The 14,277-nt window shown below is 36.2% G+C and overlaps 1 protein-coding gene across 2 annotated transcripts; it reads left to right on the top strand.

The window, feature by feature from the left end:
- Window positions 1–1,072: 1,072 nt before the first annotated feature.
- Window positions 1,073–13,761, top strand: LOC139151331 (sodium-dependent multivitamin transporter-like). 2 transcript variants are annotated; one of them, XM_070724036.1, is made up of 15 exons: window positions 1,073–1,579; window positions 2,387–2,546; window positions 3,489–3,708; window positions 4,213–4,330; window positions 4,747–4,814; window positions 5,351–5,505; window positions 5,748–5,888; window positions 6,611–6,696; window positions 7,397–7,458; window positions 7,820–7,908; window positions 8,490–8,635; window positions 8,821–8,974; window positions 9,329–9,449; window positions 11,620–11,759; window positions 12,251–13,761. In XM_070724036.1, exons 2-15 carry the CDS (start codon window positions 2,419–2,421, stop codon window positions 12,402–12,404), a joined length of 1,782 nt encoding a protein of 593 aa, XP_070580137.1. In that variant the 5' UTR covers window positions 1,073–1,579; window positions 2,387–2,418; the 3' UTR covers window positions 12,405–13,761. The 2 variants fall into 2 exon arrangements, with proteins under 2 accessions (XP_070580137.1, XP_070580136.1); XM_070724035.1 differs by having other exon boundaries at window positions 1,080–1,654.
- Window positions 13,762–14,277: the final 516 nt, after the last annotated feature.

The raw sequence follows: 14,277 nt of genomic DNA, 5'->3' as shown, positions 1-14,277 counted from the left end.
AACATGGCAGATTTCCAAACTTTTTGATTTGAATAATTAAAATAATTATGGTTCAAGACTTGCATCATGTCACAGAAAATGGAGATAGATTATTCTTCAAGATCATTCTTTAAGTCAGTATTGTTCATCATGAGTTAACGTCTTGTTATACTGTGCCACATCTGTTCTAAAGGGACGTGCTTTTAAGAGGAGCACTCAAGACTGGCAGCTGTGACCAACACCCATAAAAATCCCAAATTTCCTAACAACAGAGGAAAGATGAGAAGACGATGCAATTTTTAATCATTTTTTTAATCTCCTCTACCATCTGTCTTCATTTGTAATGTTCAACATGTAGATCAAAATAGGAAAGGAGAATTTTCAAAATTGTGTGAGCAATGTGGTAAATGCCCAAACATATTTACTTTGTATGTTTTTATCATCTATTGAAATCCTTTCTCATTTAAATGGTATAGCCTACGTCACAGACAGACCAAGAAGTCTTCTGAGGCGTTCCTGAAAAACACAGATCATTTTACATGTAATTGAGAAAAAGGTAGAGGTGAGCATAGACTTGGTTCAATTCTGTAATTTGTGAACGTGTGAATGGGGTAATGATGGTTTGTGTTCTGTTCTCATATGAAATGTGTGAGTTGGGTGAACGCGATGAGAGGTGTATTAAAGCGATACAGGGAAGTTTCACCCATCGTCGTAAATCACGTGCCTCTTTACGGCAACAGCTTAGCGCTACCCGTTAAGATTTTTGCGTAGGTCAGCGGAGCGGAAATTATGCTCTGGCTTGCGAGAATGAGTTTCACTCTATTTTTTACATCCATGCAGAATTGACCTCACCACTGCGGTGAGGTATTAACGTATTCGATCGCTAGGAAAGCCTAAAATGGGCCGCCAAATTTCAAATAGGTTTGTAGGAAATTGAAGAGACACAAGAGAAACTGTCGAAAATGATTTTATTTTTTTTTAAATTCACCGACTTCAACCAAATCACATGGGATCAAATAATATATTGTCCTCATGTCAGGTTTACTGAAAACAAAAGCATTACATCGGGCAACTTGCTGGGGGCGCTAGATAGAAAATGCAAGAACTGTTACATTTCACACCGGGGCGTTCAAACCATGCTTCGAGCCATATCAGTTTTCACCTGTTGAACGCCTTGTCTGAAAGTTATCAGCAGCGCACAACCTTGTCAGAAAACTTTTGAGCGAACACATGGGCGACGAGGGCGAAAAATCGAGAGGTCGCAAACCCTAGAGGAAGTAGACCAAACTTCTTAACGAGCGACAAGGTCAAACGGGATCATCATGCTGTCGTGGCACTTTCTTGGAAGCGGCAAGTTTATAAGATAGAGTACAACCCTGGTCTGGCCTGATGCCTCAAGTTCATGGACATTGTAGAAAAGATAGTTTGCATATCATCGAAAGAAACGTGGTCGTCGGTTCTGTCTTGTTGCCTTGTGTCCTGTGACAAGGACTGAAAACCCCACTTTCGCTCGATCGACCAACAAAGAGCCCATCGATCTCCAGTCCAGGGTACAAGCAGTTATACTGCTAGTACTAGTTATCAGGCAAATACGTGGACAGTAAGTTGACTGATAGACGTTGACAATATCATTTTCGTTCGCCTCACCGTCGTCGTCATATTTTTCAGAGAACAGGTAGTGTTTATAAATCTCTCTCTCTCTCTCTCTCTCTCTCGTTTTTAGCAACTTCAATTTCTTCAATTTTAAATTAAATGTCTGTAAGACGTAATCGGGTATGCGTTCATAAGCCTGTATAATTAAAATACTATTCTCCATGATCTGTGAAATAAAATGACATAGATATTCGATAATATGCACCTGGTAAATGATCTTGATCTTTATCCTCCTTGGCAGAAATTGCGAACAGTGATTCTGTGCATATGCAGGACCTCAAGGAAGATGAAATTACACTTTACAATAAATACCAACAGCATATTGAAACAATAAATGTAAAAATATGCGTGTCCTTCAATTTCATTTCCATTATTACTACACTAATGACATTTCAATTTCATTTTGTTCATCATAAATTTGTGCATGTCAATCATCATCATAAATTGTGACAGACAATGTACTATGAGAATTGCAAACATCTGATGTCTGACAGACAAGGGTTCTGATAGACAGAAGCTAATTGGTTTTTAATTTAAAGGGAAAAAATTATTTAAACTCGAAAAACATTTTTATAGCATTATGTAATCCAACATGAACCGATGGAGAGCAGAAAATTATTAAGTGTGGTATATTAGTGAAATGTGATGAAGTGATGGCAACTGTTCATTTCAGAAAGGAAAACCGTTGTCCACACACAGGTCAACAGATGTCACACCAAATTTGCTAATTATCTCAAAAACATTTGTTTTTCAGAATTTTAAGTTGGTACAACAAGAGCAGAAAAAATGACAAGCAATGAAGTGCATCCATTTGGTTGGCTTGACTATTTTGTCTTCAGTGCCATGTTGGTTGTGTCAGCTGGTACAGGGTTCTATCATGCGTTTGCCGGTGATGGACAGAAAACAGTGTCAAAGTGAGCATTTAAAGCAAACTACCGTCAGTTCTTACAACCCCATTTGGCTCTGCAGATTGGCCCTCAACTGCTGCCCTGATTTTGAGATTTGAGTAGCCTGAGTGAGCTGGCATGCTTTTAGTTTGGCCATTCATATAATTGAGAGAAAATTAATATAGGTAACAGATCAGCAGCCGCAATGCAACCTAGAGGCTGTGAGAAGTCCAGTTGGTATGCTGCTTTTCTTTGAACTGCTACAGATGAATGTTTAAAAAATTTTCAAAAAAGATCTTTGCAAGTTCAGTAATTATCGGGCAAACCAGTACAGTGTAGAGACAGATAACAGCACAACATCCCCTTGGAAAGTATTTATTGTGTCACACTTGATCCGGTCGGTATTTATAAAGGTCAAAGGTTTAAATTAATGTTGTATACGTGCCTACACTTGATACTATAGAGTCACAACTTGACATTTCATAGGTATAATGTTACCAAGGCCTTATAGTTTTTATGCAGAGTATGTGTGTGTAGTATGTCTCACTATTGATCAGTCTGATCAGCATCTAAATTATGATGAAATGATAGAATTGCATCAAGCTGTTAAATGCTATTATTTCAAATAATAGAAATGACTGATATGCATTGAAAATATCAGGAAAATTAATATATTGTGAACGTTTCGTCCGTGAGAGCTCATGCACAAATTGAACTCAGTGAGTCTGATGGTTTATGTGTCAATATCAAGTGCAATCTGGTTGTACAACCACTTGTCCAGAAACTAGGTGATCCTGTGATATGGTCTGATGGTCAGTACTTTACTGTCACTCAAAAAATTAACACGTACATTTTTGCAATGCATGAATGGAAATTAGTGAATGATCAGTACGCTGGACATATCTGCTGTTCAGATTTTAGTTACCGCCAATCCTGATCCATCTCCCCTCATTCAATTCCTTCCGATAGATACCTGATGGCTGATCGGAATATGTTCAGTATTCCTGTGGCTATTTCCACACTGGCGTCTTTCCTGTCAGCGGTCAGTATTCTCGGCATTCCGGCAGAGATCTTCATCCATGGCATTCAATACTGGATGGTGGCATTGAGTTTTATCATTTCCATGCCAATCACTGCCTGGGTGTTTATTCCAGTCTTCCATGAATTGAAACTTACAAGTGCCTATGAAGTAAGTCATCTTACCATCTGATGACATATAAACACACACACACACACACACACACACACACATATCAATGCATCTTTGTATGTGTGTTTTTCTGTCTATATATGTGCATGTTTGTGTATCATACCTCAAAATAAAAGCTTATGATAAGTGAAGGCATTTTATGCACAAAACTGTCTCAGTGCTTATATAATCAATTCCATGATGAAGCCATAAGGCCAATGCCCTTCTCAGAAAATGTTACCAGGATTCCTGTTATATCAATACTATCCTATTAAGGGACAACAGAAACAGTACTGGGCTTCCCACACAATTTACTTATCTTCAAACCTTACCACAAAATATTGAGTCACATGTCGATTAGATTTCAAATAGAGTTCATAGGAGATGTAACAATCACTGAAACACATCATAGATACAAGGATGATACTGTGTCTACAGAGAGATATCAATCCATAGAATTATCTGAACATAATCTGTCCTGTTTTTCTTGCTTCTCTTGTCAAGTATCTTCATCGTAGATTCAGCATGAGTATTCGTCTCTTTGGTTCTGTCCTGTTCATCATCCAGACATCGTTTTACATGGCCATTGTGCTCTATGCTCCAGCGCTGGCTTTGGAAGCAGGTAAGAAAAAACTTTAAAGATTCAATTGCTTCTCTTTAATTTGAAGATTGCTGCAGTGTCTGTAATGTGTGAAATAAATAAATATGTTTCAGAATTCACAGCAGTTGAATGTTTTGTTTTATCATAACCAGTGCGGGAAATTCATGGAAATGAACTTTCAAAGGTTGCATGCTCCAGCAAAATTGTACCTACCCTGATGACTTGATGTGTCTCACATATTGTAAACCAGTCATATTTCTCCTTTGATCTCATCAATTGAAACCGAAAGTTGGAAATTATGACCACTTTTTCATCGGGCAGGTAACTGAATTTTTACCTACCTAGCCAATGATTTTCCTGCTTCCGACAGGCAGGTGGTTAAATACTTGTTATTCTGTGTGTTTTAGTCACAGTTTTTTTTCTGTTTCAATATCCAGTCACAAAATTTGAAGTTTGGAAAACAGTTTTGATAACTGGATTAATATGCACTGCATACACGTCATTGGTAAGGATATGAATTTTAATGTATCTGTTACTCTGTGTGTTGTTATCTGTAGTAGAGATCTTTCCCAAATATGTTTTGGTATAATAAATAAAAGTGTAGTATAACATCATTCATAAGGATCCTACAGGTGAGAGGCCTGTCAACTTGTGGCTCAGCAGACAAACGTAGTTACTACAACAGCAAATATTTTTTTTAAGTTGACAGACATTTTAGTTTGTCATGGCAACCTTATACTTATGTACAAGCGTACAGATTTCATCCTCCAAAATTGTTCATGTTTTGTCATTCAAAGATAAGAAATAGACCACTTGAAAAAGTACCATCGCTTTTGAAATCAGAAGCCAGCCTGTTCTGCATGTACTTACACAGCAACATTGAACTTTAAGAAGATATGCACTTACGTTTCTCATAAAAAAAATAAAATCCTGGAAGACAAATCGCTCCCGAGGTTTGCATCACCGTGTGTTAGGATGCTCATAAAACTGCTTTGATGCGATTTTGAAGTAATCACTCCGTTTGCAATTCTCTGTTTTCAGGGTGGAATTAAAGCTGTAATCTGGACAGATGTATTCCAGTTCTTTGTCTTATTTGGGGCACTGCTCACCGTCATCATCATGGGAACAGCCTACACCGGTGGTCTCTCCCATGTATGGCAGTTTAATCAGGAACAGGGCCATGCCAATTTTTTTGAGTGAGTTCCAAGTATCTCGCCTTGTGATGGGATTTGTCAAACTTTATAGTCAAATCTTGTGACATTGAATAATTTTCAGAGATGTAATATGAAGTATTAACCATGCAGATGCCATAGAATTACACTATAACACATTACACATTACACATCTACCACGTACTGTGTAAGGGGTTAAGCCTGAAATTTTTTTGAACTTCAGATTACAAACGTAAGGTGGTAATTTTTTGCCCTTTGTCTTTCAGATTCACGTGGGATCCTACTGTAAGATTATCATTTTGGTCGACGATAATTGGTGGGACATGCAATACACTGTCACTGTGGGCTGTCAGTCAGACTGCTGTCCAGAGATTTCTCACGGCAAAATCACAGAAGGAAGCAGTGAAGTAAGTGTAGAGTTTTATCCGTTGCTTTTCCAGACTGGTTTTAAGGCTGCCATACTACCCCCTGCTATTCAGGCCTACACTTACCCTAGTCCACTGGGTGATATCCCAGCCACCTGTTGCCTTGACTACTGTTACCCCCTGCAACCCAAGTCTTATGTTTCCAAAGTCCATCGAGTTTTATCACAACCCTTTGTGACCCAAACCCAGCAGGTATCACAAGAGTTCCCTTTTATCCTCATTACCTAAGTTCACAACTGACCCAAGGCAATGTTACCCAAGTTCCCGGGTATCATCACAGTTCAAAGAGAAATACTGTATATGTAACACAGATCATCACCAAAGTCCATCAGTAATACGGTTGTCCACTACTCCCATATCAGTGTTAATGCTGTACAACCCTGATCAATGGCTACTCAAGTCCACTGGGTTAATTATGGTCAATTGAGTGGTACCAAAGTCTACTGCCATCGTGGACTGCTGTTGTTCATGTTAACTCTCTGGTATCATATACAGTCACTGTTGATGACAAAGTCAAAACCTCACTGCAGATTTCATTCTGCAGCAATCTTTGCTCTGTTGTTGATACATTTATTTGACTAATCAATACAGTTTTCCCCTTTTACACAATTCTTAGCAGCACTGTGTATCTTTTAGCAAGAGCGGTAAGCACATCTTTCTGTGTTCAATTAACTCTTTGCTCACGTACACACTTATATTTACAGATCTGTGTGGCTAAATTTACCCGGCAATATCATAATGTTCAGCACTGTAAGCTTTATAGGGATGATTCTGTTTGCATTCTACAACAGTAAGTTTATCCTCTAACATTAGCAACACCACATACCCATTTTCTAATTCTAATGAGGAGACTGGTGCCGTCGGTATCAATTTGCAAAAGAACTCGCATAACTGTTTACAAATTTGTGATGTTTTGTGGGAACTTGATGTGAATCGTGTACAATATCACACATCACATTTCAACACGTGTTCATATCTTTTGTTCAAAATTGTAACAATATTGACAAAGGTGTTTCAATATTACAAGTTCTGAAAATCAAAATGTTACATCAGTGATTTTCAGCTCTCTATCCATGTTACATATTTCAATCTAGGGTTTCAATGTCTTTACTTGTTTGGGATAGAGAAAAAACACCAAGATCATTTTTACAGTCACTTTCATATCTTTATGTAAATTTACTTATAAACTGCCATACTTGCATGAACACGGGAAAGAGTGAATAATACAAGGGATACGCAAATGGACATACCGTACTACAGTATTGCTATTCAAAATCAACCTAGGGAGTATTTTCCTATTCGTTCATCACAAAAGACTCCCTAAGAGACACCTAAAAATTATATTCTAAGGGATTGGACTCATTGTTTTTCAAGTGTCTCTATAGCGGACTATCTGACCTTCAAATATCAGTTGCTTGTTGTTTCTGTGTGGTTCCATTTATTACACAAAAACAACGTATTTACAAATTTTCCGTTCTTTCTTGCTTTAGATGGAAATGTTCAGGATGGGATAGAATCCCACATGACTCCAGATTATCAATCAGCAGATCAGGTCAGTTGTCATGGTAATTTGGCTTTTTATGTCTTAAACATGGCTTGTTCAACCATGAATTAAACAGTGTGCTAACTTTTTCTTTCAGGATATTCAATACAATATGTTTTAGCTCAAACCTATCATTTTAGGAGTGTGTTCAGACCAGTGTGCTCACTACATTTCTGAACTCTTGAGTCAATTTTGAATTTCGAAAGATTTCTTTGTTTGCATTCTATACCAGTCCGTGTAATATTTAAAATTTTCCTGCACCAAAAAGAATGTTTTTAAGTCAGTAAGATCAATTTATTACAAATAGCCCACTAGTTCAGACTCATGTGGATGATATTGTCAATGTAGTTATTGAATTTGTTTTTTTCAGATACTTGTCTATTTTGTCAGTTCAGAACTTGGCATTATCCCAGGAATTCAGGGTTTATTTGTAGCTTGTATATTTGCTGGAACACTAAGGTCAGTACCAAATTTCAAGTTCAAGGTCGATAGTTTTCGCAACTGCTTTCTTGAATGTCGACACATGTACTGGTACAGGACATCGCATAATATAACACATTTAGTTTCTAATCACTACTTGACTTGGAAAACCATATCAAGAACAATTTAACTTACCTGGCTTTTGCATCAGTTGAAAACCGGTTATTTCAAACATGCCATGTTTTACTCCTTGCAAATATGATGCGATAGTGGTTCTTTGCAACATATGTATTCACTTACTTACAATAAATGCAGTCAACGCCAAGAGTATAGGACAGTGCTACAATTGGACTACTCAGAGAAAGACTGAGAGAGATATAGAGACAGATTGACAACTGTTTTATTCCAATCTTTGAGCCAGAGGAAGAGAAACGGTATGTCAAAAGTATACTCAAAGACCACAAGTTTTGATTTTGTCATTATGTTTATCGGTATAGGTAGTATTGTGTATTTTGTCAGCATGAATACAGGTAATATTCTGTATTTTGTATTGATGTATACATGCAGTATCTTGTATTTTGGCATTATGAATACCGGTTAGTATCCTGTATTTTGAACAGCACGGAAGCATCCGGATTAAATGCCCTGGCAACTGTAACATTTGTTGACATCATCAAGCCATTGAGAGTAAACAGATACCATGGCAACCATGCTGTAAACAGTGCCAAAATGGACTCCAGAGATACAAAAATTTCAAAATTACTCTGTAAGTATTAAGTCTCTAGATTTTGTCTTCTTTTCCGTGTTTGTGTATGTGAATGCAAATTACAAATTTCCATGTGTGTCAGAGAGGTAGCCAGGCCCCCCAGGTGACACTGCTGATCATAAAATTACATATTTTACACAACCACATGAATGATATACATGTAGTTGCATTTTTTGTCATTACAGCATTCTTCTATGGAGCGGTCTGTATTGGTCTGGCCTTTGTAGCATCCCAGTTAGGTACCTTGGTGAAGAGCGTTAATTCAGTACTGGGTGCTGCTGGTGGACCACTGCTTGGAGTGTTCTCTCTGGGGCTTCTGTCCAGAAGAGCAAACACAGGGTAAGAGCTTGACAAGTGAAGTATTTGAGTGTCTGGTTGCCGTGGCAACTTATTCTGCCCCAGAAAGTATGGCGCTATTGTGAGGCAATATGGGTAATAATACAATTTCTGTCTCTGGGCCGTACCATTTGCATTTAGATTCCGTATGATTTAGAATATGCATCATGTATTGTACCGTAGTATTTTTCAGAACCCATGATTGATGGCTGAGATTTCTGCTCAGCTAAGTGACCACAAGCTAAAAATTTTACATTGCTCATCAGATGGACGTGAACCATCCCTCATTTATAAATCTCTGAAGTAGAACGGAGATGGTTTTTGTAAATTATTTATCGACTGATTGATTGATTTCAGGGGCGCCTTTGTGGGCTTGCTGTCAGGTTTTGCATCAGCTGTGTGGATAGTGGTCGGTGCCATGGTGTACAAAGATCCACAGACTGGTGGTGTTCTTCCAAATGCATTTGTCCTGTATCGGGTAAGTCATCTATCCTGTATCACATTACCCTAGTCATTTGTCATATATCGGGTAAGTCACTTGTCCTGTATCAGGTAAGTCATTCAGGATCCAAGAAATATTTCATGACAAAAAGCCATCTCCAGACTTTTCCATGTTGTTTCATGAGAACAAAAGGAAAGTGTTAGATGTAATGAAAATGGAAATATCATTGTTCAAAAAAAAATTGAATTTTAAAAGTTTATGCACAACCTTTCTTCTTTCTTTCAATTTCAAAGCTTTAATTAAGGATCCTGTGATTATCTTGAACTCACATATCAGCTTGTTAGCTCCGCTGTCAGCGACGCGGAGCTTATCAAATAGGTTGATATTCCGTCGTCGTCTGTCGTCGTCCGTCGTCGTCGTCCGTCGTCCTTCGTCCGTCAACAATTGCCTTTTCCTCTGAAACCGCAAGTCCAATTGCTTTGAAATTTTATATGCAGTTCACTTGGGGTGACCTCACTTAAGTTTGTTCAAATCGTGGTGAAATTTGCATATTTGTATTTTTGGGGCATTTTTTGGTGTTTTTGGTAAAAAAATCTTCTTCTCTGAAAGCGCTTGTCCGATTGCTTTGAAATTTGATATGCAGTTTACTTAGGGTGACTTCAGTCAGATTTGTTCAAATCATGGTGAAATTTGCATATTTGTATTTTTAAGGCAATTTTTGTCATTTTTGGTAAAAAATATCTTTAAAAATCTTCTTCTTCAAAACTACCAGTCAGATAGCTTTGATATTTGGTACATATGTCCCTAGAGATGATCTATTTCAGATTTGTTCAAATTGTGCAGAAATATGCAAATTTGCATTTTTAAGGCAATTTTTGCCATTTTTAGTCAAAAAATGTATTTCTCTAAAAGTACTGGTCTGATAGTTTTGAAATTTGGTATACAGGTTTCTATAGATGCACCAAGTAATATATATTGAATTTCTGATGAAATCTGTAATTTTGTATTTTGGGGGCAATTTTTGCCATTTTTGGTCAAAAAATGTGTATTTCCAAAACTGCTCATCTGATAGCTTTGAAATTTGGTATAGAGGTTTCTACACATGACCTAAATAATATTTATTGAAATTATGATGAAATCTGCAATTTTGTATTTTTGGGGCAATTTTTTCCATTTTTGGTCAAAAAATGTGTATTTCAAAAACTACTCATCTGATAGCTTTGCAATTTGGTATACAGGTTCCTACAGATCACCTTAATGATATTTATTGAAATTATGATGAAATCTGCAATTTTGAATTTTTGGGGCAATTTTTGCCATTTTTGGTCAAAAAATGTCTTTCTCAAAAAGTACAGGTCTGATAGCTTTGAAATTTGGTATACAGGTTCCTACAGTTGAACTTAATGATATTAATTGAAATTATGATGAAATCTGCAATTTTTTATTTTGGGGGCAATTTTTGCCATTTTTGGGCAAAAAATGTGTATTTCGAAAACTACTCAACTTATGCCTTTGATATTTGGTATACAGGTTTCCATAGATGAACTAAATGATATTTATTGAAATAATGATGAAATCTGCAATTTTGAATTTTGGGGCAATTTTTCCCATTTTTGGTCAAAATATGCGTTTCTCAAAAAGTAAAGGTCTAACAACTTTGAAATTTGGTATACAGGTTTCTGTAGATGAACTAAATTTGATCTTTTGAAATTATGATGAAATCTGCAATTTTTATTTTGGGGGGCAATTGTTGCCATTTTTGGTCAGAAAATTTTATTCTCAAGAAACTACTCATCCGATAGCTTTGGTTGACATGTTCTTAGGGATGATCCGATGTTATATATTCAAAGTATGATGAAATCTTCAATTTTGTATTTTTGCAGCTTATTTTAGCCACTTTTTTCTGGCCACTGCATTGAGCTATCAAAGATTTCCACCTTCTTCATCAACATGTGTCACAAATAGTTATTCTCTACATAAACACAGCGGAGCTATATCGGCCGCTAGGTCGCTTGTAATAAGAATAATGGAAAAAATGCCTCTCATATATAAACAAAAGGTTTTAATATCTTAGGGCTTGAGGGCACTTTTAAAATGCTGCATGCATTTGTGATGTTTTAATCATTCACAAGAGGGAGGTTACTTGTCTCTGAAGGTAGCACACACTTCTATTGCTGTGTTTTCAAAGTTGATTATTTATTTTCAGATATCATTCATGTTGTACAGTGCTGTGTCGTTTCTTATGACCATCGTTGTTGGACTGCTTGCGAGTGAAGTTATCAGATGTGCGATTCCAGAAGAGAGACTGAAAACAGTGGACCCATCATTGCTAGCCCCGTTTCTGAGGTATAGAGAAACTAATGCCGTTCCACAAATTCTCAATATTTTTTATTACTTCTCAGTCATCAACTTAATTTTAATGCTCCAGCCGTGTTTATTGTGCCACAAGTATAAATTGCTTCTTTTTTTGCAAAATCTTGATTTCTTGCAAGTGCATCTTTTAAGCAAAGAAATGAGATGGTCAGAGATCATACTAAAACAACACAACATGTGTCAGTCCATACTTGATCACAGCATCGATGTAGAGTGGCAGAGAAAATTCTTATTGTGTCTCAACAAATTTATTGTTGTGATGAGTGGAATGAAAGTCGCAGAGTTTTCTGTGTCAAATAAAGCAAGTCATTGATGTACAAACGTTATTCACGATGGTCAAATTCTTTAACAGTCAAGCTGCTACTTTGAAAGTCTAGAAAGATATTTTCGTAGGAGAAGGATTTTAATCTTCTTTGCTACTCTTTTCTTTCAACAAGAAATGTCATTTCATTTTTGCTCTGCAGGCCTAAAGGCTGGCAGCCACCAGTTGTGACCAGGAAAGAAAACTCCAACTTGTCTTTTGAAGACTCCATTCTGGACAATCTTGAACAAGACGATGATGATAGAGATAATGAAAGGAAGGTATTGATAGTCGATGACAGACAATATCTTCCATAATTTGTCAATTCTTTTTCTTTGACAATGGAATTTTCACCAGGGCTGTGAAATGTAAAAGTCCCTTATGATGGGGAGGCATAAATTCTCGTTGAACAATAACACATGGTACGTGTCGTAAAAGTAACTTGTACTGTTCTTTTAAAGTCAATATCATCTTATATTTAACCAAAGTTTTCCAAAGTTAAAAACAATTATGTTTTGGTCACAATAAGGGGATGGTGCAAATTATATTTAAGTGAACATTTTCACTGTTCTGATGTTAAGTGCCTGAAACCGTCAAAACTTTTAACAATCTGACAATCATTTTTTTCCTGATTTCTATTTGATATCCAAATCAAGTCTGTATGTCTCTATCAATGAAAACATGCAGAACCACAAAACTCTGGGTTTTTTGTTGTTTTTTTTTTTGAGAAAGTTGATGAATGATTCTACTTATAAGTATTATGTTGACCAATGTATATGTTTTATTGTGTGGTTTTCACGGGAAACCCATACAGTTGCGTTTTGAAAAGACTGGAAGTTGGTATTCATAGTATCATTTATGTCAATATGTCTATTTTATTTTATTCATATTTATTCTCTGATTTTAACTCTTAAGACAATCAGTCAGTGGGCTTTTTGTAATTAATGTCTTTCGGTGTCATGACAAAACCTGCTGGTAGATTTTCACTGGAAGGAAGAACATAGTGCTGATCCACACTGTGCCAAAAGATACTACTAGTATTGTATTGTCATTGGTTCACTGAGTGCTATTACCAAAAAATTCAAAGGAATGGACCAATCACAGATAAGTTTGGTAAGACCACTTCAAGCTGCCCCCTCTCTACGTAGTGAAAATTGATTCAGTATACAAATATGCTATTGTTTCACTCTCAGTTTTGTATTGTTATGCAAAACAATGCTATTGATTTCCTGTCAGTCAGTGAAATAGCAGCATCACAAAGACAGCCTTGTCCACGTGTCTGTGAGCTAGGTATGACCAAGGATGATTTTGGTAACTTTTTGTATTAAACATTTATGAAAAAAGCTTGAAAATCTATTAATAGATTCTTGTGTGTCATATTTCAAGTCCAATGTAATCCAATCCTTAGTATCCATTTTCACGTCATTGTAAAATTTTTAACAAGTTTCATAAATTTTATATTTATTTATTTATTTAAAAACAATTTGTAGCATCAAGGTTTATATTACCAGCAAAGGGACAGGTGCAACTTAAACATTTCTGTTTGAAATTTAAAGAACTTTTTTCAGACTTTTCCTAACTTAAAAATTAACAATTAAAGTAGATGATATATTTCCCAGTGTTATATTATTTCCATATTTTTGTCAATAAAACAACAACATGTGACTACTACAATTTTCTCATTTCACTTTATTTCCATCCAGTGTATATTTTAAAATGGTAGATATTGAAGACAATCATAAAGCCCAAATAAAAAAATGTGTGTTTCCATTTACATGCCTTAAGGATAAATTGTAGGTCAGTTGAAAACTTCTTTGTAAATTTTCAATGTGGTACTACCCATCAAAAACAACAAAATTTAGCAAAATTTTGCATGATCACAAAAAAATGCAAAATATGGTGTAGGGAAGGGGTGGGGGTTACATAGGATAGGTCAGATTACTGTAATTTTTTTTTTTTATTTGGCCTAAGGAGGTGCCGATGGATTATGACATGTCACCTTGATTTTAATAGAGTTTGGGTCTGCGTCATGTTCTCAATAATTTCAAATTGTTTAATATGTAATGGTTTACGATTTATATTGGAAGCCATGGTAACATGTCTGCAGTTTCCACTAAGATTGCATTAATATGCTGTGGAAAGTTTTGATAAAATGATTTTTAGAACGAGAGACACCTCAATCTGATTACA

This window comes from Ptychodera flava, chromosome 15 (genome assembly GCF_041260155.1).
Source record: "Ptychodera flava strain L36383 chromosome 15, AS_Pfla_20210202, whole genome shotgun sequence".
In the NCBI taxonomy this organism is placed as follows: Eukaryota; Metazoa; Hemichordata; class Enteropneusta; family Ptychoderidae; genus Ptychodera; species Ptychodera flava.
This window is presented reverse-complemented; position numbering and strand designations above follow the sequence as displayed.

Bases quoted from the DNA above. Each gene is read 5' to 3' on its own strand.
- LOC139151331 (XM_070724036.1), top strand. From the start codon at position 2,419: ATGACAAGCAATGAAGTGCATCCATTTGGTTGGCTTGACTATTTTGTC. The intron at 6,697-7,396 runs GTAAGTTTATCC...TTCTTGCTTTAG, and splicing joins TCTGTTTGCATTCTACAACA to ATGGAAATGTTCAGGATGGG. The intron at 8,975-9,328 runs GTAAGAGCTTGA...GATTGATTTCAG, and splicing joins TCCAGAAGAGCAAACACAGG to GGGCGCCTTTGTGGGCTTGC.